This window comes from Pseudoliparis swirei, chromosome 18 (genome assembly GCF_029220125.1).
Source record: "Pseudoliparis swirei isolate HS2019 ecotype Mariana Trench chromosome 18, NWPU_hadal_v1, whole genome shotgun sequence".
Taxonomy (NCBI): Eukaryota; Metazoa; Chordata; class Actinopteri; order Perciformes; family Liparidae; genus Pseudoliparis; species Pseudoliparis swirei.
Window position 1 is genome coordinate 17,615,724 of NC_079405.1, and position 26,076 is coordinate 17,641,799.

Consider the following 26,076-nt stretch of genomic DNA (forward strand, 5'->3'; position numbering starts at 1 on the left):
AGAGGAAGCTCACCAAAGCCCCTCCTCCTTTTTTTCCTCCTCTTCTCGCTGCCACAAAGCCTTGCAGCCCCCCCCCCCCCCTGCTAGCCCGCTGTTAGCCTGCCGCACAACCAGCTCCACACTGGATCAAGCTCCGGCAAACAGGCTGGGATGAGAGGCTCGCAGTGAGGTGGTGGTCCTTGCCAGCGTGTATCAGATTTTTTTATCTGTACCGATACAACAAAAGAGACACAGGAGAGAGAGAAAAACCCTCAACCCGGCGCCTGCCAATGCATCTGCTCCGTCTCTGGCACCGTCTCTCCCTTCTCCTTTCCCAAAGCAATGCATGGGCAGCCCCTGCCTTCTCTCGCTGCCTCGGACTGAGGAAGTGGTGATACACAAGATGATTATGGATGTCTTTGGATCATTGCAATAGGAAATAAAATAGGCAAAGAGAATACTAATGTTTTGGAAGCAAAACTGATTGAAGTAGCATGTAATTAAATGACATGGAGAGGAAACTGAATATACTAATTTGGGTTTGCAGTTGAAGAATAAAGAGGAGAGGAACGGGAACAAAAATATGTTCCTACAAAGAAATGTCATTATACAATCAGGGAGATTGCCACTTGTCTTTCCCCTCTGCTTGTCTTTTTATTAACCCGTCAATATCTAGAATATGTAACCAAAGCAAAGCTCATGAGAAGTTCAGTCAAGGAAGAATTGAGTTTTTCCAGAAACATTCTGAATTAAACTAATATTTGGATCATTCAAAACAAAGCAATCGTTTTTGCCCAATAGATGGTTCTTTGATTTAGATATATTAATGTATTTAATTATCTTCCTTATTTTGTGAAAATATTGTTAGTAGGATGTCCTTCTACTCACAAGCAGGCCTCGAGTTATGCCGAGTAGGAATCTGCCAATAACTGTTTGCAATATTCTTTATATATATACAGTGCATCCGGAAAGTATTCACAGCGCTTCACTTTTTCCACATTTTGTTATGTTACAGCCTTATTCCAAAATGGATTAAATTCATTATTTCCCTCAACATTCTACACACAACAACCCATAATGACAAAGTGAAAACTGTTTTTTGCAAATTTTTGCAAATCTGTTAAAAATAAAGAACGAAAACATAACATGTACATAAGTATTCACAGCCTTTGCCATGACACTCAAAATTTAGCTCAGGTGCATCCTGTTTCCACTGATCATATTTGAGATGTTTGATTGGAGTCTACCTGTGCTAAATTCAGTTGATTGGATATGATTGAGAAAGGCACACACCTGTCTATATAAGGTATCACAGTTGACAGTGCATATCAGAGCATAAACCAAGCCATGAAGTTCAAGGAATTATCTATAGACCTCCGAGACAGAATTGTATCGAGGCACAGATCTGGCGAAGGGTACAGAAAGATTTCTGCAGCATTGAAAGTCCCAATGAGCACAGTGGCCTCCATCATCCGGACATGGAAGAAGTTTGGAACCACCAGGACTCTTCCTAGAGTTGGCCGCCCAGCCAGACTGAGCGAACGGGGGAGAAGGGCCGTAGTCAGGGAGGTGACCAGGAACCCGATGGTCACTCTGACAGAGCTCCAGCGTTGTTCTATGAAGAGAGGAGAACCTTCCAGAAGGACAACCATCTCTGCAGCACTCCACAAATCAGGCCTGTTTAGTAGAGTGGCCAGACGGAAGCCACTCCTCAGTAAAAAGCACATGACAGCCCGCCTAGAGTTTGCAAAAAAGCACCTGAAGGACTCTCAGACCATGAGAAACAAAATTCTCTGGTCTGATGAAACAAAGATTGAACTCTTTGGCCTGAATGCCAAGCGTCATGTCTGGAGGAAACCAGGCACTGCTCATCACCTGGCCAATACCATCCCTACAGTGAAGCATGGTGGTGGCAGCATCATGCTGTGGGGATGTTTATCAGCGGGAGGAACTGGGAGACTAGTCAGGATTGAGGGAAAGATGAATGCAGCAATGTACAGAGACATCCTCGATGAAAACATGCTCCAAAGCGCTCTGGATCTCAGACTGGGGCGACGGTTCATCTTCCAACAGGACAACGACCCGAAGCACACAGCCAAGATAACAAAGGAGTGGCTTCGGGACGACTCTGTGAATGTCCTTGAGTGGCCCAGCCAGACCCTGACTTGAACCCGATTGAACATCTCTGGAGAGATCTGAAAATGGCTGTGCACCGACGCTCCCCATCCAACCTGATGGAACTTGAGAGGTTCTGCAAAGAAGAATGGGAGAAACTGCCCAGAAATAGGTGTGCCCCGCTTGTGGAATCATACCCAAGAAGACTTTAGGCTGTAATTGCTGCCAAAGGTGCTTCAACAAAGTATTGAGCAAAGGCTGTGAATACTTATGTACGTTATGTTTTCGTTCTTTATTTTTAATAAATGTGCAAAAAACAGTTTTCACTTTGTCATTATGGGTTTTTGTGTGTAGAATGTTGAGGAAAATAATGAATTTAATCCATTTTGGAATAAGGCTGTAACATAACAAAATGTGGAAAAAGTGAAGCGCTGTGAATACTTTCCGGATGCACGTGTATATATATACACATACATACATATATAAAGAATATTGCCGTTATTGTTGAGTAGTTAATCAGATACATTTTTTGTGAACAGTTTGGATAAATCCTGGAGTTTTGAAAGATGTGGGATTTAGCGTCTGCTAAATGATATGTAAAGTAATGTAATCTAACCAAAATGAGTGTAGGACCTACAAGATCACAACTAACTAACTTTATAAACCTGCAATACTTTGCTCACCTCCACTGTATGTGAAACACAAAAACAATTGATTTGCACTAAAGAAAAGATCTCTTGATGATTTAGACTGCCTCAAATAATTTACTGTTCATATGTTTTAGTATTTCATAAAGTTTGCTGCATTAAAAAAAAGTAATAAAATGTTTTATATGGACTACCAAGTGTAAAATAACAATAATACACAAAAGAAGTTTATATGCGTTTATATGAGTTTTTTATTCATTTGAAGTTGCAGTGCCAGTTGATTTCAGATGGTTTTAGCAAACGGTCAAAAGTATGAAATGAAGTCCAACCCTTCAGTCATAAGTCATCAGAAACTATTTATGACAGTATTAAAAGGGCAATACCAGTATTTTTGTCATGCGTGTCAGTTGTGCATTTTTCTTTCCTTTCCTCGCAATTTCCAATAAAACATATTGTCTCATTGCTCCTTTAGTATGATAAATATGACCACAAATACAGTAAGATCACTAATGACTGGCTGCTCTAACCCTGAGGTGTCACATCTGTCAGCCGGTAACGAGTACAAAAGTAGCAAGAGCAACATTTCAGAGGAGATGACAGACGTTTCTGTGCATCAGTCCCTGCGGACGAGACTGATACACAAGCCAAAAACACTGGTACTGTCATGACATGTGAACATCATTGTGCAATGGAAAGCATGCCAGTGATCCTTAAGTTCACTCATCTTCTTTTTTTAAAATTCCATTTCTCAGGCTTTAATCCTTTTTTTGATGTAGGCGCTACACAAAAATATCCCAAAGCATAACTCAGACGTCTTAAAAGGCAATGCACTAAATGAAACTGAAATCCTTTCTGGAAAGGCCAAGTGCAAGCTTAGACACCGTTACCTCTCGCCGCACGTTTCACTGCATCATTTCAAGTCAATGTCTCCTCGTCCTGGAAATATGGATGTTCTAGGGCATTCAGGGCAGAAATTCGTTTCAAGGGGTCGAAGGTCAGCATTTTCTACAGAAGAAAGAAAGCAGGATATTAGAGCTGGGTCAGGTCTTAAAGAAACAGTTTGACAAACACTCTCATCCAATCTCTTGCAGAAGTTGTTACTCTCTGCTTATATATGTGAGCTTAGCAAACCGACTGGATACAGCTGTCCACAGGTAATAAAATCACTTCTAAAATCACAAATTAACACATTATATCTCTTTAATATGTTCAAAATGAAAGATAAAAGACGATATGCCATTTGAGGTTATGTGTTGACTGTCATTTGGCCAGGACCAGTTGCCAGGCAAACAGTGGAAAGTGCAGGAAGTTACTGAACTGATAGCATTTAGTTATTTTGATCTGGTAATTAATACATTTCTTTCATAAAATTGCTTATTTTGCACATAAACCTATATGTTACCTTACATTACATTACATGTCATTTAGCAGACGCTTTCATCCAACGCGATTTACAATAAGTGCATTCAACCTAGAGTACAAACTAAGAACAACAAGAATACAGAAAGTAACATTTCTTCAAGAAAGTCGAATTACAAAAGTACCACAATAAGAGCTATTTAAGTGCCACTGAAGTGCTAATCTGTGTTTCAATCCAGATAGAGTTGGAAAAGATGTGTTTTTAGACTCCAGCGGAAGCTGTAGAGACTTTCTGCTGTCCTGATGTCAGTGGGGAGCTCATTCCACCAATGAGGAGCCAGGACAGCTAACAGTCTGGATTTCGAGTGATTAGCTCGAAGTGCAGGAGTCACAAGTCGATTGGTTAATGCCGAGCGGAGCGAACGTGCCGGGGTGTACGGTGTGACCATATCCCGGATGTAGATGGGGCCCGATCCGTTTGGAGCACGGTATATGCAAGAACCAATGTTTTGGATGTGGGCAGCCACCGGTAACCAGTGAAGAGAGCGGAAGAGCGGAGCTGTGTGGGTGAATTTCGGGAGGCTGAAGACCAGTCGAGCTGCTGCATTCTGGATGAGCTGCAGAGTTCTACATTATAGAGTGCCTTGATTAAATATAGTGTATAAATTAAAATTAATTGTACGTCTCTGGTTCAATTGCAGAAAATAAACTTTTACTTTAAGCTTCCCGTTGTTGAGCTGTTGGAAAACTAAATTACCAATCCAACTAATCCATAAAAATACTATGAGCTCTTATTTTCAGTTTAACCAGCACTGTAAATTACGATTATATAATTTTAAATTATAACCCTTTTAATAGAATATTTTACACAAGACACTTCAAATGTAAGTAAATACCGTAGGCATATTTAGGTTAGAAAGGTTACCAATGATATTTTAGATGTGTGGATTTGTAAATCACCAAGGGGGGGAGGGGGGGAGAAGATTGATACTATTTTCACATCTGGAAGCTGGATCTAAATAATAATCCATTGGAAAGGTACTGATTTTAGCCACACGTTTCTGTTCAACCAGCACTCTAAATTACATCCGTTATAGTATGTTATAATCAAATACCAAGCAGGATGGACTTTTATAATTCATGCCAAAGTCTCACCAGCAAAAGTTGTGCCCCCTGCTCATTTATCTCTGGAACAAAGTCAGTGATTGGTCGAGGTAAGAGAGGGGAGAAGTGTTTTCTTGAGAGAGTAACATCAGTCGGCCACTCATCCTCTGGTGGTAAGCCAATAACTCTGAAACGACACAGTTTTCAATACAATAAGTACAATATGAATCATCCAGTCAAGAAAATATGGAAACTATTTGTTACTCACTCAAAAAGTTTCCCAAGTTGGTCCACTTCTGATTCTCCGCAGAACAAAGGTCTAAAAGACAGAACGATTGCACTTCATTGAATAGATTGAAGCAGTTGTTATTTGTTTTGCACACGTCTTGCAGGATGGCAAACAGCGACGTGAAGGTGAATGATTCTACCGTTATAAATTCAGTTTAACATTTCACCCAAATCAACGTGTTCACGATCCTATGAACGTATCATCATGCATTGTGTCATCTGTACCACTAGATGGAGCTACAGCGAGCAAGCACGTTGCGTGTGCATGTGAACTGGATTCTCAGCTGGTGTGCGTCTAGAAGAGCTTTAGTCACATGATGACTTCAGCTTGCAGTCATGGTTTGTGGACATCCATCCATCCATTATCAATACCGCTTATCCTCATTAGGGTCGCTGGAGCCGATCCCAGCTGACATAGGGCGAAGGCAGGGGACACCCTGGACATGTTAACACCTAATAGTGTGTCAGTGTGTTTATGTCAGCATGTATGATGCTGAAGACTTCACGATGTCAAGTACAACTACAATACGTGTCAGAGTAGATGTATTGTAAACGGGTTGCAAGAGGGGCAAGGCTGAAATAAATACATGCTGTAACATAATGAGTGAGGCAAAGCCCGACTGTTTTTCACTAATTCAACTGTCGACAGTCTGAGGCTACACACCAGATTTTGCCAGAGCCGCAGATAAACTCGTTATGTGATCCATTGAGAGATTAAATGTGAACGCTCCACAAACTCATCCCGGATGCTCTGACTGCCACTCAAACACATGGTGCGTCTGGACACTCATCGCCAGGTAATGAGTGCACCTGCTATCGTCAATGATAGAACGGGTCTAAAGGTGGAACAAACAGTCGGGACCAGAAGTATTTGGACTGTGACACAAGTTTTCCAATTTTGTATCTTTACACAACTTTAATGGAATTTAGTGGATATAACAAAAATACCACATGAACAGTTTAGGAATTATAGCCCCTTTTACACAGTCCCCACATTTTCAAAGGCGATACTATTGTCCCGTGACCTATGGTTCAAAGAAAATAGTTATTTTCTGAAACTGACCACAAGGACTGTGGGTAATCTTGAGTCATGTTTTCTGAAAAGAGGCCTTTGCGTTTTGTATTGTATATATTATTTCATTGTTTTGAGAGAACGTACCTAGTTTATCTCCAAAACTAGGCAACTCGCATCAAAACACTCTAGATTAACAAAAACACGTAAGAGGAATGATTAGATTCATTAATTTTGCTGTTAACTGAACTAAGTGTTCATTTTCAATGATTTTAATTTTCTGACTTGAAACCGAAGACGGGACAAGACGTGTCAATATTTAACTAAAGACACAATGTTTCCCTAACCTAAAAAATAAGAGGCTGTGTATAGTACTCCCTACCCACCCTACGTAGGATCTATGCGCAATATAAAGATGCCACACTCAGGATTGAAGAAAAGAAAATGAAAACATCTTTGTAAATAAGTAGGATAGTAATTATTTTAGAGGAGACATTTTCATTAAAGTTTCCAACTCGTTTTTAGCTTTAGGAGTTAATGTTAAACTATAACTTACTTTGAAAGCACACGTTCAGGATATGTAATTAAATCTCTTCTACTTTGTAACTTAATTAGATCACCATCAAAATCTAAAGCACTGTTCCACGGCCCCTCTCCTCACCAAAACATATACACAATCATTGAATCTTACTCTCTGGAGTAAAACACAGACACAATATAAATCTTTTTTTTAAAAACATAAATACAGGATATAGTGCCGGCCTTCTTTATTTCAACATTATTCTGCTGACTCACTTGCGTCTGAACATCTCAGCAAAGATGCAGCCGGTGCTCCAGATGTCCACAGGTGTGGCGTAACTGGTCTGCAGCAGAACCTCGGGGGGGCGGTACCACAGAGTCACCACCTGGCAGACACAAGCATGGAAGCCATTCAGGCAGACTATTTTGTTTTTGTGCTTTTTATTCACAAGGTTAATGGCAGCAGACATGTTAGACAGTGAGAATTATAAGTACAACCAGTATGATAGATTAGTTCTCTAAAGCTCATTTCTTAGTGGCTAACGGTAGATTTTTTAAATAATTTAACTGAAATGCAAGAGAGCCAGATGCTTCCTGAATAGTTAAGATCTAAAACAAATGATGGCATTCTGTGGAAAATGCTGTATAGGCAACACAAACACCTACTACTGTTGTGGTCCCGGTGAGTTCTTACCACAGGGGTGAGGGCCATGTGGCAGCTGTAGATCCTGGCCAGTCCAAAATCAGCCAGCTTCACCTGGCCCTGGCTGGTTACTAGAATATTCTCTGGTTTCAGGTCTCGGTGCAACACGCGGTTAGAGTGAAGGAATGCCAAACCGCACAGCAACTGCCTCATCAGGTCCTGCAGAATCACACAGGAACCAAATATATAAACCAGGGTTACTTTAAAAACCGGGTTCAAAACACCCGAAATAAGGAAAAACACTCCGTCCAGTCCATACAATTCCCCCCCATTCTACCTATTTTACAGACTATATATTCGTTAGATATTGTTTCAGTTAGTTCTCACTTTAATGCGGCCGGGGGATAATCCAGGAGCCGGGGCTTTCTCTAGGTACGTCTTGAGGTCTTGGTCCACATGTTCAAACACCAGAGTGACTTTAGTCTCCTGGTCCGACCTCTGGGTGGCACATACATCCATTAGCCTGCCGAGCACAACAAGAACAGAGACATCTGTGAAGTGTCCACAGTGAATGGTGGACAACACAACACTTGTTTAGCTGTCTTACCTGACCACGTTTGGGTGGTCAAACTGCTCCAGCCTTTTCAACAGAGCCACCTCTCTGACTGTGGAGACTGGGAGGCCATTTTGGTCGGTCTGCACACGAACGCTCTTCAGAGCCACAAACTGCCCGCTCTCTGTATCTCGGGCCTTATAAACCGTCCCATAAGCGCCTCCTCCGATCTCTGCCACCGGCTCATACTGGAGCATGGTGCCGTGGGCCATGGCCTAGATCAAAGAGACTGAGGGACAAAGTATGACATACAGATCAGATGCAAAAGCTGTTCATGCGTTTAATTACAATTATGAGATGATGAAAGGTAATCACGTCGGTATTGTTTGCAATGCTTTATTGAAATGGAATATTCTTAGTAGCCCACTTGACCTCTTATATGTACATCACTTTTTTTCTGATTAAACCTTCTAACAACTCTCCCAATAAAGCAGGAAGCAGAGATGTTGATACATCACACCAAAGTGCAGCATGGAGCTGTTCTACTGGAAATACTGGAAATGAACAAAGGACGACCTGGGTAACCGTATCCGTACATTATTCACATCACCATTTAAGAAAACAACAGACTTTTAAACCCACTACCTTTCATCTTGGATCTCACTGCCATTGTCAACCGAAATGACCCTTTACCCAAAACCACCCAGTAGACAGACTTTGAAGATTAAAGAAATCGACTAATTGAAGTAGATGCAATGAAAGAAAACAGGGAAAGCAAGAGACATTAAAACATCCAACAACCAGTAATCCCCAAAGTTAAGTGGATAAGCACTGTGTTTGTTAACTTGTTTGGAATTATTTTTCTATTATCTTTATTTCAGTCTTTTTTGTTTGTTTTTCTTTTCTTCAAAGGACTCTTGATAGTAGTGTTGTTTATTATTATGTTTGCAAATGATGTACCACACATGAGCAAGCTGTATTTCTACATGTGATACAATATAACAAGACATAGTGTACAGAAGCTGTGAGGCTGTACATAGCACAGCTTTGACCCAATTATGACATCCTAAGGTTTATCAGGTCACATCTACCCAGCCCACCACTTCATTTAGCATATTAGCATGCTCACATAAAAGCTAGCTAGTACAGCGGCCGATGGGAATTAATAATAACAAGTATTGAACCCATTCAGTGTTGACCTGCTTGTGGGGGGGGACATGCATTTATGTCCCAAATTCCATGGGGATGCATCATGAAACATACAAAAACAACATTTGTTGAGACATTTCACTAAAAAACATAAATGTGAACTCATGGTGGTGCTCTACGAAAAGTCTGGGGATCATGAAGGTTCTCAAGATACATCGCCTGGGAACCATGAGTATCTGAATAAAAGTTTTGGGCAATCAATCTAATAGCGAGAAGTCTGTACCAAACTGGTGAACTAATTGACAGATTGAGATTGCCATCTATAGAGCCACTCCACTAATGTGGCTAAAGATGTTGAAGTGCATTACACAAAAAACATCTAAACCACTACATTAAACAAGTACATGGACCTCACTGTATTAGGCATAGAATAGTCTCATATTTGACTGCGAGAAGCTTGGTGGATCTATAATAAAAGATAGCATTGTATGTATGAATAACACGATTCTCTTCAGGGGCGGTGTTTCCACTTTAGTAATTCTGTTTTCAGTTATCAAGCTCCTCTTTCGTGGAACCAGCTTCCACCTTCAGTCCGTGAGGCAGACACAGTCACCTCATTTAAGAGTAGACTTAAGACGTTCCTCTTTGACAGAGCTTATAGTTAGGGCTGAATCAGGTTCACCTGGTCCAGCCCCTTGATATGCTGCTATAGGCTTATAGCTGCCGGGGGACGTTTTAGGATGCACTGAGTACCTATCTCCTCTTCTCTCTCTACTTATGGATGAATTTTCATCTCTCCATTGCAAATTATTAACTGCCTCCTCCCCGGAGTCCTTGTGACTTCACGTTTCATAGGGTCCATTGGACCTGGCTGGGTCTGATGCCATGACCCTGCTGATGCCCCGCCCACTACTCCTCTCTACCTCCATCTGCCTGATGGATCACGGAGGTCTGGATCGTGGTCAATGCCTGCCACGAACTATTCATACACTCTGTCATATTCATTGAATGTGTTGTAACTCTAATGTTTCCTTCTGTACACATGACATCTATTGGATCTGTCCACCCTGGAGAGGGATCCTCCTCTGTGGCTCTCCTCAAGGTTTCTTTCCTTTTTTCCCCTGTGAAAGGGTTTTTTGGGAGTTTTTCCTGATCCGATGTGAGGTCCTGGGACAGGGATGTCTATGTGTACAGATTGTAAAGCGCTTTGAGGCAAATTTGTAATTTGTGATGTTGGGCTATATAAAATAAACTGAATTGATTCTTTAAACTTATCCATCGCATTCAGATCTTCATTTTCCATCGAGCACGAGACCTCCAGTTTGAATACCCCAAAAGCGGACATACTAACAAACAGCTGCTTATTTACACACTCAGCAAACACAAAGCAACATAAGTATACATTTCGTGTGTTGCAAATCAAATATTCATTCTCATTTTAGCTCAGTTTTGGTCTCCACTGATTTCTGAGGGAATTATCTGGTTCCTGAGCAAATAAATGTTCAACTAAGTTCACCAGCTAGTTGCATATTTGTTTGACTGCCGTTTTGGGCTGGTAGTAATAGCTGTGCAGTCAGTGGACGAGAGCTTGATCCTGCTGGTAACGAGTGAGAAAATCGCTGATAATCCAAAAAGTAAAGTTGAGGTCTGTAAAACCTAAACAATGAGCTGCAAGTCATTAAAACGCTCTGTAGTGCTACGGGAAACCCGTACTGTAGGGTACCAATTCATAGTTTAGACATTTGACCTGTTGCTCGTTTAAAAAAAACATTGATGAATGCATCGTTAACATCATAGAGAGGCAAACAAGGGTTTCGCTCACACCTTTCACCTTTTGAGTGCAGAAATGTGGTACATATTTTTAGACGTATCCAAAGAGGAATTTATCAATGCTCTTCGACAATCTCCAAATATTTTATATGCTGCGAGCTACAGAACAAAGTACCTGACCTCCTGCAAGAAGTCAAATGGCTCACTGAATGGGCCGCCATTTTAAAGTAAATATACTTGACGCAGGACTTTTGGCCATAACTCTGCAAACACAGGAAGCACCTACCATTCAATTTAGTTTATTTTATATAGCCCAATATTACAAATTTGCCTCAGAGGGCTTTACAATCTGTACACATACGACATCCCTGTACCACGACCTCAATCACCAACCCCCAAACAGCTTTCTGTCCCTCCCCGTGTAACTTTCCTTTGGCCTCCTCACCAACTTCATCCATCAGCACACGACCACAGAGAGCATTATCCCACTCCTTCCCTCCCTTTGTTCAAGCCTGCTCAACATTAACTTCTATCACCTTCACACCCAGCATTTATTTCAAATCCACGGATTATACTTTTAAGGCTTTTACAGTAAAGTAAATGGGACCAAAATGTGCAGCCCTGAGGACAGAGCAGATCATCATAATCTAGACAACACTGTGCATATGAGGTATGGGATGGTTTCCTCAACAAAAACAATGTGCCTGCTTTCAGGTCATTTTAACCTGGTTTAAAATGACGGAAAACTGCCTTAGTGACTGATGTGTTGGTTTGGAAGGACAATACATATTATAGGCAATTTCTTTCCATGTTTAATCTGATTTCAAGTTCTAACAGTAATTAAATTGATACTTTTCTTCAATATTGTTTATTTATTATATATATTATTAATAATTAAAACTGTCATAGAACTGTGTTTTAAGTATGAGCACAGTGGGTTTATTGGGGCGGACAAACTGTGAAAGAAAAGAAGGCTGGAGCTAAAATTGTTTCTGCAGTGTAGAGTGAAAAAAGAACAGCAACTAGACAGCAGAAACACAATCAACTGAAAGCCAAAAACTTGAACGAGAAATGAATTCTCTTCTGTTGTGATCTATTTTCTAAAGCTGGCACTCATCATCTGATGCTCGAAATGGCCATTAATTTGTTCTGTTGACAGCATGAGGGCCCATGTTTAGACTATAACTTTAAATACATTATTGCTCCAAAGACCCCAGAGAGGAAAACAGATAAATGCAGAGTCATTGCTGAATGTAGCAACACTTTACATGCACATTTTTGGGTTAATTTATCAAATGTTGATGAATCACATTTATGTACAGCCTTCCAGATCTGTATGCTAATCTCAATAGAGCTACAATCAACTGTTCTACTAAATATTTACAACCCAACATGTACATATAGGGTTCATTATATCTCAAAGGTATTTAGTGAAGTGCTACTCTATCGCAACAATGCTTTTATTTCATTTACTGGTGGAAGTGAACGTGATGCTGACCGGCATTGAGCTTACATATGTTAGAACAAAAAAGGTGAAATTATTCAGAAAGGTCGCCAAACCACAACTGTTAAAGTGGTCAATATGAGTTGTAGTTAATAAGAGAAAGAGATGTTGCATTATGCATATTGAACACACCACATTTCTTCCTCTTATGCAAAGATAGTTGAGTCATACATAGTCTGCAGACAATCTGCTCGCATTCCTGTGTTTCTGCAAGAAATACTAATTTCTGTCAACATCACCTACGTCAACCCTGAATTTAGAAATATTGCAAATAAATGTCCTCTAAAAATAAGCTGGTTGACTTCATTCAGCAAAGAGTAACATAAAAATACAACAAGTACAACTCAAGAAATATTTAGTGAAACATTTAGTTTTATTCTCTAAGTTTTATTTCTAAAATAAAAACAACAAACCAGTGAATTTTAACTTAACTATTGAGGGCCAGTATAAAAACATTAGATACAGAGAACAATCTGACTGTATGTATTATTTATAAGTACAACGAGTAACTCCTAATTGTACTTATGAACGTACAGTCAGATTGAGTTTAGGTTTGTATTATAAAAATGTTATAAGTGTTGTATTTATGTAGAAACAAACATTCCACAATTTTCAGGGAATCATTAATGAAGACATGTGGCCAAAAATACTGAAAATAATTTGTCAGCAACAAATGGGCAACACAGATTGTAAACAATTAAAACATGAAACAAATTGGGATCTGGTGGTTAAAGGCAAATACATATGTTATGCACACATCTTCCTTTAGAAAATAATTAAACATGCTTTTTAAAATGTCTAAATATTTGAGAGAATGTACTTACAATTAATCAAATATTTAATTCACACAGAATATACAAAAATAGGCTTTACGATTTTGTGATTTTAGATGGACTATGTTGTTATTTCATAATGACTAAATATGTATACAACATCCCATATTGTGATATATGTTGTTGTTGAGATATGAAATTGTGTGATATATTATCAATTCATTTTTATCTTAAACAATACAATATTCCATCCTAATTTACTTGTTTGCTATATTTAAGTAACTAGCGAATAAAGTTATCGAATAAATGGTGTGGTGTAAAGAGCAAAGCATTTGCCTCTAATATGAAGTAGAAAGTAGAAAGTAGCAGTCAATTACAGGATCCCTTATTCTTGGTAATTTATGAAATATATATTTACTGAGCCGAACATTTTATATTTAAAACATAAACCTCCAAGTGCTCTCTGGGTGTCAAACTACATCCTGTAATAGAGTCACTGCTCTAAACTTTTGCCTCTAATGTCTTGTTATTATCATCTGGCTGCCTTTATTTGACAACAGCTTGAAGAACAACATGTCTCCTGCATTACAGAATGAGCCTGTTGAAAGGGCTTCACTGGCATTAATGAATGATCAGGCTATGTGTGGCCTTCATGCCAAGCCTCCTCTGGTCCTGCAGTTAGTGGTCAGACTGTTCATGACTTGTCACCCTAAAACCTTCTTCTCAGGGACGGAACAGCCCACACCAACAAAGGAAACAGCCGATTTGAGCAAAACATCTGGAAGTTTAACTGACGTCTCACAACACTGAGGCGTATTACAGCTGATAGAGAGGCAGTCTGTAGCCCATTGATCAGCTCTATTTTCTTGCCCACATTGAATTCATTTATCCCCTTAATATAGCCGTCAGACAGTGAAGGCCAATGGGCGGAGGCAGAAACAGGCCAGGACAGACGGAAAGACCGTATTCCCCGACACGTGGTGCTCCTCCATAGCGCTCCTTTGTGAATTAAACTGCCATTAAAGAAAAGTGAAGCCACAACAGGCCGCGCGGACTTTTTCCTCCTCACCTACATGCTCACTGACGTGGCGGAGGACGACAGTAAAAAGTGCAGACGGATCACAGTCAAAAACTTCTATTTCCACATCTGTGACACATTACACAAACTGCCAAAGTGTCACACTAATGAAGCACGACAGTTCAGATGCTTCACTTACCTCGGCCGTGTCTTTTCTGCGGCAGGTGAGCTTTACTTTCGCTCTATGAGGCGGACATGCTCACTGATCTGCCACGTAGAACTCCACCAAAAGCGGGTCAGGAGTGGCAGTTCGGGTCCAGGCGGAGGTTTACAGCTGCAGCAGTGGGTCTGATGTGCAGAAGCCAATCAACAGATTATGTTTTCGGCCTCCAGTGTTTTTTTCTCTCTACCAGCCTGCACTCTTTTTGCGTCGGCGCTTCCTGTTGCTTCTGGCAACTCTTGGAGGAGGCGGAGCTTAGAAATGAAAAAAATCTTCCCATTTTAGCCGATCATGTGTGAAGCCCTAAAGCCCTGCTGAGCCTTAAAAAGTTACACAAATCATATAATATAACTACCATATTATTAAAATATTGTAGTATTGAGAAAGCATTTATTTCAGATACAGAACATATAGGCTACACTTATTATTTTAGTATAAGTAACACAATGCAAAATTAATAATAATTGAAGGGAGTTAAAGGAATAGCTTGCAAACAAATGAAACAATACAACTGTAGTTGGTAATCACAGGCATGGTGTACAGCTGCTAGGAGCATGAACATCATAATAAACTAAATTAAAATAGTTTGAATTTACTGTAATTGAAAATATGTGGAGTTCTTGACAAAGAAATATTTGTTGTATGATATACAGCTTTGTAAAAACTGAACTCACAGATATTTATTCCATATAACTTTAAGTAAAATGTAAATAACTATGTGGGACTAAAGTAAAAAGAAAAAGAATGAAGTGTGAAATCACTTGTTAATCATTTAAATGTTCATTCGTAAACCACTGATGGAAATAGAAACATGTGTCAGTATTGTGCATACTGATTACATTCTAAATGTATTTTGTAACATATTATTTTGGCGATTCTCCAGTTTCTGTGAGTCACAGTCTGACGGTCTTCATTACATTTGGAGTTATATTCATTGGTGACAAACAAACTGCACAATGTCTTTCAGCTTTGAGGATATGATGCCTTCAAAGCATGTGATCACAGAAAAACATGAATGGTGGACTTGTGGTTGCCTATGAATAAACTCCTATTTGGACGGTCATAGTTTATGTGTTCTGGTGTCTGGCACAACCAATCCATTTGAAATGCAGTGTTCGAGTGCTTTTACAGTTTTCCTCCCAGCTAACAGCTCCTTCTCTTGTGTTACTGCTGCTGCATGTGAGAGAGGAAGAAAGTAGATACTGTCAGTATCTGCCCTTGTGGCCAGAAATGTGGAAGTAGAGCAGCCACAGTGGCATGCAGATGGTGTCACACTGCATTCGTGCTGCAACAAAAGTTATTTAAAAAAATGTCAAGTTGGTCCAACCAAAACTGCTGAAGTAACAACATTTCTAATAGTTTAAAGTATTTTGTCAGCCTTCTTCACTGCAGACATGTTTACTAATTATAGTAAAAAGCACAGGTGTTACTAATAACATTACCAATGACTCTGTTCACCTTTCTGTTAAAGTCTCCGAGTAACAGTGTTGTAGTGATCCAACATGAAGAATACCAGCACTCTGAAATGAAAGAAGCTAAATTCAGCCGTCATTTATTTTATTTTTTACATTCGGGTTATTCCTACTGTGACAAGACAAAATATCTTCAGTGAAAAGGGTATATTGCTGTTGTTATGTGTTTATGATGCTTTAATATTTCAATGGTCATGTGGAAAAGAAAAACAGAAAATATAAATATATAATAATTCCTTTAAAATAAAATAAAAAGAGCACATTCACATACAGTACATATTTTATTTGTATGTTTGACAATTATATTTTATACTTTTTCATCCAATTAACACACATTGTTCGTGCATTCCACAATTGTAGGTGAATCCTTGCCTGGAAATATTACAGTGTGTGTTGTCAGTAAATATTGTGATTCATTTGATTTCATGTTCAAAAATGTTTTCTTTCCCAATCAAATAATTTTATTTGAGCAAACTGATAGAATAAGCAGCTGTAGTATGTAAAAAGTGTTTGACCATTAAATGCTTCTCAGATGCCTCAAACCAGTTATCATTTGTTCACAACAAATGTTGACAAATGTTTGTCAAAGGAGGAAATGTTTTTGTTAATAACTAACATTTCTGCTTTTTATTTTTTTCATAGAGCAGACATATTCTACATTTTGAAAGTGATGTGGCTAGAGATATCACACATATATATGTTTGGTAATTACGGTGTGTTGAACATATTTGTTTCGTCTTCTTTAAATTGATGATATCTTCAAGGGCCTTCATCCATTAGGACATAATAATGTATCTGTCATAATAACCACAACTCACTGATTCCTCCCTCGGACCCTGACACGCCACCAGTATTCATATTCATTCTTGGCCCAAATTTCCATTCTGCATTGTTTAGCAGCACTGCTGGCTTGATTATCAACAAAAGTCTATAACTGACATATCTCCTTTACACACTGCATTCGATCCTCTGATCACTTGGACATGCTATCTTCCACTCTACCTCCTTTGCACATATGAACATGTGTGACACCAGGGCTACACTATTTCATTTATGTTATGAAAGGTTAACACATGGCTGTTTTTGCATGAGACACAGAATGCCATTAAACCATCTATAGAGCTCTCGTAACTTGAATTCCTCTTCTTTCTTTTATAGTAATGTTTTCGCATTTAAATCTGTTTGCTCTGTTTTATCACTGACAACTGTGATTTATATTGACTTATAATCATTCCAATCCAGCTATCCAATAGTTATTCACTGATCACTTTTGGAGCTATGGAGAAGATTGTCCAATTAAACATCACACTTTTACTCAAACTGTTAATTTCCTGAAAACGTCTATTGCTTCAATCATTTAACAAATCATTGATCCCTTAGATTAGAACGACCACACAAACCTCTTGTGATATTGAAAATGCCTTATTGTCATCAAACACTTGAGTAAAATATGGGGCAGCTAAATCACAAAACATTTTATGTTTACTTTAAATGTGTGCTATTGTAAAATATTAGTTCATCTCTTCACAGACACCCTTGCTTATAATAACTATATCCTCTTCATTTAAAAGAAGCTGAATTCAGCAAACAGCTCCTGATGGTGCAGCAGGCGGCACTGTCGTCTTCCCAAATGCGTGTGCTGCTGTCAGAGAGTCTTTGTTCGGTGTTTTTTACAGTCGTGTGACACCATGGTGACACACACACGCGCACGCACGTCTTACAATAATTGTTTTTCTTTTCTCCATCAGCCGATGGATATCAGCACGTGGCCGCCACGTCACACGCACATCAGCACCCCGGACAGCAGCCTGTCAGCCTCCTGCGGGTGGAGCTCATCGTCTCCGCCGCAAGAGGGAAGATGTTATTAAAGGAAAGGCTGCTGGCGGCAACTAACCCGATGAAGAAGTTTGAGCTGACGTGCCTGAAATAAACAACTGGCATCCCGGAGGTCGTGGACTCGTCGCTGCAGCCTGCCATGTGGCAGTGTATTGTTCACGGAGGCCTTGGTTTCATTTGGTGAAGATTTGAGGATGATGTTCGGCTGTGTTCACAACCCGGAAGGGACGGTGGCAGTCTGCTTACAGCTCATTTTTATTTTTATGTTCGCAGGAATCCATTTCTGACACCTTCTCCTTCCTCCTGATTTTGGGCGCAGAGATGGTTGAAAACAGATCATTGTGAGTGCAAGTTGTCGTAAAATGAATTGTTCTTCAGGTTTTCTTTTCTCGCATCGATCTCTAACCTGCAACGCTGCTGGAGTGTAACTTTGTAACGGGGTTGTCGGAAGATGTGGGACGAAACCCACTCGACCGAACAAAAAAAGCTGGAGCGAAGAAAAGGAGACAAGAGGACACACTGTGACTTGATGGATGCCACTGCGAGACAACAAAGGATGCACGCGTTGTTGTCGTAATATCTCCCCATAGGTAAATGGAGAAACTCAAATATAAATCGGCTTTGACTTAGTTGTTAATAGGATTTAATAGCAACCCCCTCAGACACCCTCGCTGATTTTCCACCAGAAGAGGAATATACTCCAACAGTGTTTCCTCTGCTGATTTAGAAACATCAAGAGGAACGTTGGGGTGCTTATAAACAACCGGGTTGGAAATGTGCGTTTGAGAGAATGATGTGGGACTCGTCTGACTTCAATGTTGGTGCCTCACAGTTCGTGGCTTTCAGCCTCCATTGGCCATGATAAATAATGCTTCCCTATTGGCTGGATTGCGAAGCACATGCTATAACAACAGGATATGCACACATCTATGGGCTAATGGGATGGGACAATAGCCCATCGGGCTTCTTTGCCCGAGATCTGTATTTTATTTAGTCGACTGTAAATTGCTCACATTAAATGGTGTGGATGCCATAGTATTAATAATAACAGGCCTACACATAATGTGTATTTCAATGTTTTATAGACCTGCTGTCAAGTTGAAGGGTGTTCTGTCTCACAGATCAGTCGTGCCTGTGTAGTGAAGCTACTGAAGAATGTTTAAGTATCGCATCCGGATGTTTTTCAATGAACTCAAAGTGTTGTTATTGATGCGCTCTGGATCAAGCAGGAGGACTGAAACGGGCACAGACCCGGACACGCAGACCAGGATGCGAGGGCTCGCTATAGGAGGCTGTGGTTGGCCGCCGTTGAGCTGCTCTCACCGGGATGATGAGGAGGAATATTATGGCTCTGACTCCCGGCCACGCAGTCTGGAATTGGAGGATACAGAAGAAAACAAATCGGAGGGAGATGGACTGGACGCCGCTTCCCTCCCGAGTCTCTCAGAAAGCGGGATGCGATCACCGCAGTGCCGGATCTGCTTCCAAGGCCCGGAGAAGGTATAGTTAGGCTCAATATTAAAGATATTACTGTGGTTACCTGTGCTTAAAAACGAGTCAGACATTCAGTCAAGACCTGGTGCCCATGAGCTAACCTCAAGGTTTGCTCATGGGCACCAGCAACCTGTAGGAACCTGCACAATGCAGGTGCTTACTGGTTCATGGGGCCTCAAACCATGTGGTGCTCATGTGAGGGGCATGGTCTGTTCAAAAGGGCATGTTCTCTACCCTACTGTTGTTTGAGCTCCAAAGAAATGTCAGCTACCATGAAAATGAAATATGTGAAAGTGAAATTTAAAGTTTCTTTTTTCAGAAAAACTAACTGTAGTCAATACATTCAAACGCACATTACTGAAAGGAAGTAGATCCAAAATACTTTTGTAAAATATTCTTACATTACATAAATGATCGCTTGGTTAAAAGTAAACCTTTTAGGCGGTTGAACCAGTTTTCAGCGTTAATACTCCAAATGTTATCAACATTGAAGCAATAGAGAACGAGACATGACTTTTGTCCATATGTGAGTCAAGCTTAGAAAAAGATCCAATATTTACCATAATGCAAGTCAAGGTCTCTCCCTGCTTTGTAAATGACAATGTCTTTGTCCATTATAGTTTGTTGCAGTTATATCCTCCAAGATTAAACTGAGATTACACAGAAGACGTCACAATGTCATCAGGGTTATTTTGATCAGATCTGAAGAGTCACTGAATACAACTTATCTTAAACATAACTCTTTTCACATGCGTAGTGGTCCTCATAACAAGTAAACTGATATGTGTTGTACAAATTCAATTCTGAATGAATCATCAAAATGTAACTGTTTAAAATATGTTGAAGTGTTTTTATCAAGGTTGCTACTTATACAATCCAGAATGAGTAAAACCAAAAAAAGGAATTAACCTCAACAGTGATCTGGAGAATGATTTTGGAGAATGATTCCTCAACATAAAAGACATACTGATCATTTCTCCGAGTTCAATAATTTGCTAAAGCACTCTTCAGTAGGAACCATTAATACAGCGATCATGCCTTCGATCATTAGGCTCCAGGAAGGTCACACAAAGTACAGTGTTCTCTCAAAGTTGAAATGTGTATAACAATGTTATTCTTGTCTGAGACATGGCATCTGAGCAATAAAGGATGAAATCAGCTTAACCCTTGTGTTGCCTTCGGGTCATTTTGACCCGATTCAATATTTAACCCTCCTGTCGCCTTCGGGTCAATTTGACCCGATTCAATGTTTAATGTCGGTGTTCTTTCGGGAGTCAACAAACAAACATAAAGTACCTCACACTTAAACTTGGAAAACAATATTAATTCTAATAATTTTCTGGAGATTTTAATAGCTGGGGTCATATTGACCTCAAGGGTAAAATATGTTAGTAAATATAAAGGTAACAGGAGGGTTAAACATTGAATCGGGTCATATTGACCCGAAGGCGACAGGAGGGTGAAACATTGAATCGGGTCAAATTGACCCGAAGGCAACACAAGGGTTAAGAGACAGATTTTGCTCAGAAAGTTTTAGTTTCCCCTCCAGATATCTAATTAATTAAAGGTTGTGCATATTTCCTGGAGTGAGACAGAAAATGAAGTGAGATGTGCGAGTGTTGTTAGTCCGAGGGCCTTAAGGAGTCTCACACAGAGCACAAACCTGCAGCAGATGACCTGTAATTTCTTTTGGGCATTACGTGAAAGTGACATTAAAGAAGTAAACTATCTATGCTTGCGTTAAGCAGCACAGTGAAATGTATCAAAACCAGTATATGTAAACTCTCTCTTTACTATATTTTGATTCATGTTTTTAATCTCTGATTAGATGATAACCTCTGAACATATCCACCACATCTTAAAACATTATCATAACAATGAGGCACCGTCCCTATAGTCATAATTAAATGGGAGATCAACCTTTCAGCTTTTCTCAAGCAATCTGGGCAGCATTTACTCCAGTTATGTATATCCAGTTGTCTCATCCCACCTGTAGTGATCAGAGAGAAAGGCAAGCTGACAAATTCATGGATGTCAGAGAGACATGGAAAGTTGGAAATACAGGATCCTTTACACTGATGGAGGAGACAATAAACACTGGGTGGTTACCTGTACAGGCACAGAATAATGCATATGACAGAGCAATGTAAAGATTCACTCGTTCTTTCATTCATTAGTTCCATGTTACTGGACCAAGCCAACAATTGTTTGTGAAAGTTGTTTTAGAGTTCATTTTATCCGTATGAAGTTCTCCACCCAACCTAAGTACATTGGGGTTAAAAAGTGTAGCTCTGGTTTGTTACAATTAACACAAAAGCCCCGTGAAAACAGAAGTTAATTGGTAACAAAAGTGAACGTTAGACGTAACAAGTGAACTGTGGGAACTTTGATCTTACTGAATCAGCAAAACTCAGAGAGGAAAAAACCTTCCTGGACCTTTGGATTATGATGTATAGCTTTGTCACACTTTAACTGTAACCAAACCAGAGTCACTGAAGATTTGTAAACACCAATATATCGATTTAACAAACTTTAACTCAACAGAAACTGTATCAAATATATATTTTTTAAACTGAAAGGTACAAGAGTGTTATTCTGATATAATTCAGCTACTGTGCAGACATCAACGCTTTAATGTCAAATTCTCATAAATTGACTAAAAACGGGTTAAAAAAAAGCTGCACATGTTGAAGATAATAATTATATTGAATAGTAATAATGATTTGAAGTCTGTCATTATTACTTGATGTTTAATCTAACTTTGAAACCTGTTCTCTCACAAATAATGTACACCAAAACATAATTGGAGACAAATATACTAATATCAACCTCCAACCCAACACATTACAAAACAAAAGCAATGATGTCATGCAGCATCAAAACAGCCCCATTCTTCCTAATATCTTAAGTTTCTAAACATATTATTCTGTGTGCATTCATGTAGTTTCATATTGATCATAATCGTTGGTGCTTGCTCCAAGCTTTTATCTTTTGGAATCCCCTTGCCAGCTTCATAACAGCAACCACACAGGGCCTTAAGTAGATATATTGTGACAGTAACAATGGCAAGGCTGAGGAGGCAAGTAGTTATATTCGTGATAAAGATCTTCATCTTTATTTGTACTGTCATCTTCGCCAAATCAAATCTTGGAAGATTCCGATTCAATCATAGCTTCAAGATCCTGCTGAATGTAGCTGCTTGTGTTGTCCTGCAGGGGGAGCTGTTGAGCCCTTGTCGCTGTGCTGGCTCTGTGCGTTGTACTCACCAGTCCTGCCTTATCCGCTGGATCAGTGAGAGAGGCTCGTGGAGCTGTGAGATCTGCTACTTCAAGTTCGAGGTCCTGGCCATCAGCACCAAAAACCCACTTCAGGTACTCTCACTCTCTCTTTCTCTTCATCTTTAATGTGGAAACATTTGTTCTCGGGAAAGGAGCTTTATGAATAAAGTCCTTCTTGACATTATACTGCCAAGCTACATGGCAGAGAGCCATTTGTAAATTCTACAATGCCAGATTTAAGTGAATGATTGGCAGTTATCACATTAGAGGTCATTAATCAGAAGGTGAATGTAATGGCATATATGAGAAGCCATGCAATGCTTACTTACATCACCAACACAACAAAGGCATTTTGGACTGATTTTCTCTAATCAACTGATTCCTAACATGAAGCATGTTGCTGTTGGCAAATAAATAGCTCATTTTCACAGAGCTATTTATACTGTTTTTTTTTTAAAGACAAATGGAGAAGAATAAAGTGATGAGGAATTATAGGAACATGCCAAGAACAAAACAAAAGACACTACACAGAGTGTGCACACAGAGAATGGACGGACACAGAGAATGGACGGACAGAATGAACCAAATGCTGGAACAGAGATATACTATAACTTGAAATCCTTGTTCCCTCAGATGCATCTCTAAATGAAAAATATACTTATTCTGAAGAATTGCTGAGATCGTATTAGTGAAATTGTTTAATTCATTCAGGAATTCTCTAATTCACTAAGATATAGGGTTTCATTATCATGAAAGTTTGAGCAGCAGAGGCTTAATGAGGCTGTTATTTTATAGTACTTTGGTGAATGACAAAGCACTGTGATTACATCACTATAAAGGCGTAGAGCTTCAGATTCAAATAATGTCTGAAACCAACCCTGCACTATTACAGTTTCTCACATAGTAGAATAGGATTATGAAATTGACATCTTTTTGTGTCTGTTCTAGTGGCAGGACATCTCTCTGACTGTCATTGAGAAGGTGCAGATTGCAGCCATCATCTTGGGCTCTTTGTTCCTCATCGCCAGTATCTCCTGGTTGGTGTGGTCCTCTCTTAGCCCTTCAGCCAAATGGCAGCGTCAGGACCTTCTCTTCCAGATATGCTACGGCATGTATGGCTTCATGGACATAGTTTGTATAGGTAAGACACTCATACTGATGCTGCCATGCGGTGTTATTTCACAGGTGGTTGATATGGATATCAATACACGCATGGAGACAGTGGTCTACAAGCAAGCACGCAAACATTTCCAATAAATTAAAATGTATTTTTGGTAAAAATGTCAATGTTCTGAATGCATGTATGTGCTGTTAGTTTATTCTAAGTGCACAGACAGATGAAATAACACTTGTGTTGCATGAGTATATTGCATTCTTCTCTGCTTCTTTTTTTCCCCTTGAAGGGATTTTCATTGACTGTTTTTTTTAAAACCAAACATCAGCCAAAACACCCACAAACAAGTCTAGTATAATAATGTTTTTATTTTTCAAAACATATAGTTCTTATCCATTCTGTACCTTTTAGTATTTCCTGATTCTCATTGAACAAACAACTATGTGTCTACAGGACTGTCTCAGAAAATTAGAATATTGTGATAAAGTTCTTTATTTTCTGTAATGCAATTAAAAAAACAAAAATGTCATGCATTCTGGATTCATTACAAATCAACTGAAATATTGCAAGCCTTTTATTCTTTTAATATTGCTGATTATGGCTTACAGCTTAAGAAAACTCAAATATCCTATTTCTAAATATTAGAATATCATGAAAAAATATACTAGTAGGGTATTAAACAAATCACTTGAATCGTCTAATTAACTCGAAACACCTGGAAACACATTTTCAAATGTTTGATTTTGTTTTGCTGTTATAAATCTTTTTTTTAACTTGGTCTGAGGAAATATTCAAATTTTATGAGATAGGATTTTAGAGTTTTCTTAAGCTGTAAGCCATAATCAGCAATATTAAAAGAATAAAAGGCTTGCAATATTTCAGTTGATTTGTAATGAATCCAGAATGCATGACATTTTTGTTTTTTTAATTGCATTACAGAAAATAAAGAACTTTATCACAATATTCTAATTTTCTGAGACAGTCCTGTATATGTAACCCTGCTTCCTTCCCCGACCACCCCCACCCTTTGTCCTTTATGCACAGGCCTTATAATCCATGAAGGATCGTCTGTTTACCGGATCTTTAAGCGCTGGCAGGCGGTGAACCAGCAGTGGAAAGTGTTGAATTATGAGAAAGCAAAGGACTCAGGTGACCCCATCAGTTCCAGCAGTAAAGGTCATGTTGACAGGAACTCGGACAGCGGACAGAGGGCGAGTCGACATGGGACTATTCTCCACCACCACTGTGGCTATATAATTTTGCACATCCTCAGCCAGTTAAGACCCAACAGTCTGCGCAGAGCCAACCATGAGGTGGTCATGAGGGTGACCACTGTATGAGGCGGAGGAGGAGATCAAAGTTTTGATTGGATCTCATCGAGAGAAAAAAGATCCCGATCTGCCACAGAAACCCTGCCGGTAACTTCTAGCCTCACGTTTTGCAACAAGAGTTATTTAGGCAAAGGGAGAACATTGCCGTTTTCTTTGGAGACTCTAGGGAAAAAAACTGAAAACAAGACAAATAAGAAAAATGTATACATTTTGAAAAGGAAAAAGCTTTGCTTCTTAAAGCTCTTAGCCTTTTTTTTGTTTACCACTTTAACCAATGTTACAACATGTTTTTTTAATGTTTTGCTTTTGAAGATAAAACAAGATGATTGTCATTAAGTTTGATTTGGATTTTATTCTATACTAGGGAGTTTGATAGGGGAAATTATTGTGCTCCTACTCATGTGACCATAATAATGGCCCCAGCCACCCTAATTGTTTCAACATATTCTTGAAGGTCCACATCAATGGATCAGATATTTAAAAGCCCAATAAAACAAGGCACAATGGCTGCAAATATAATTTACCCTACAAGTACAATTAGTGTTTTGTAATAAAGAATTTGTTGATCTCAAAGTGGAACTGTATGTTTTGTTTGATTTCATTTTAGGTAACAAGATGGATCTTAGCAAATTTAGCTTGACAACTAAGGTAACGTTTTATATGCAGATTGCATTTACCTTTTGGATTTACTCAAATATGTGATTATTGTGGGCAAAATCAAATAACACACTGGGTTTATCTGTCTTCATTGTCAACCCGCAAATCAAGAAATTATCTTAACAATCTTGGAGAGGCTTGAGTGGAGAATCCATTAACGTTTACAAGGACAGAGAAAGACAAAGGGCTAGGTCACTTTACAGCAGACAGTTTTCTGTGAACCTATGAACAACAAACAAGT

General features: G+C 39.3%; 2 protein-coding genes across 7 annotated transcripts; one reads left to right on the forward strand and one right to left on the reverse strand.

Moving 5' to 3' along the window:
* Positions 1-2,964: 2,964 nt before the first annotated feature.
* Positions 2,965-14,857, reverse strand: cdk4 (cyclin dependent kinase 4). The gene is made up of 8 exons (XM_056437696.1): positions 14,633-14,857; positions 8,274-8,508; positions 8,054-8,189; positions 7,718-7,885; positions 7,300-7,409; positions 5,473-5,523; positions 5,256-5,391; positions 2,965-3,746 (listed from the first exon to the last, which is right to left on the reverse strand). Exons 2-8 carry the CDS (start codon positions 8,489-8,491, stop codon positions 3,657-3,659), a joined length of 909 nt encoding a protein of 302 aa, XP_056293671.1. The 5' UTR covers positions 8,492-8,508; positions 14,633-14,857; the 3' UTR covers positions 2,965-3,656.
* Positions 14,858-17,865: 3,008 nt separating this feature from the next.
* On the forward strand, positions 17,866-25,757 carry LOC130208415 (E3 ubiquitin-protein ligase MARCHF9-like). 6 transcript variants are annotated; one of them, XM_056437522.1, is made up of 6 exons: positions 17,866-18,141; positions 18,235-18,302; positions 19,188-19,461; positions 22,671-22,826; positions 23,682-23,874; positions 24,892-25,757. In XM_056437522.1, exons 2-6 carry the CDS (start codon positions 18,283-18,285, stop codon positions 25,185-25,187), a joined length of 939 nt encoding a protein of 312 aa, XP_056293497.1. In that variant the 5' UTR covers positions 17,866-18,141; positions 18,235-18,282; the 3' UTR covers positions 25,188-25,757. The 6 variants fall into 6 exon arrangements, with proteins under 6 accessions (XP_056293497.1, XP_056293498.1, XP_056293499.1 ...); XM_056437523.1 differs by having other exon boundaries at positions 17,866-18,551; XM_056437524.1 differs by having other exon boundaries at positions 17,866-18,551; positions 19,191-19,461.
* The last annotated feature ends 319 nt before the right edge of the window (positions 25,758-26,076 follow it).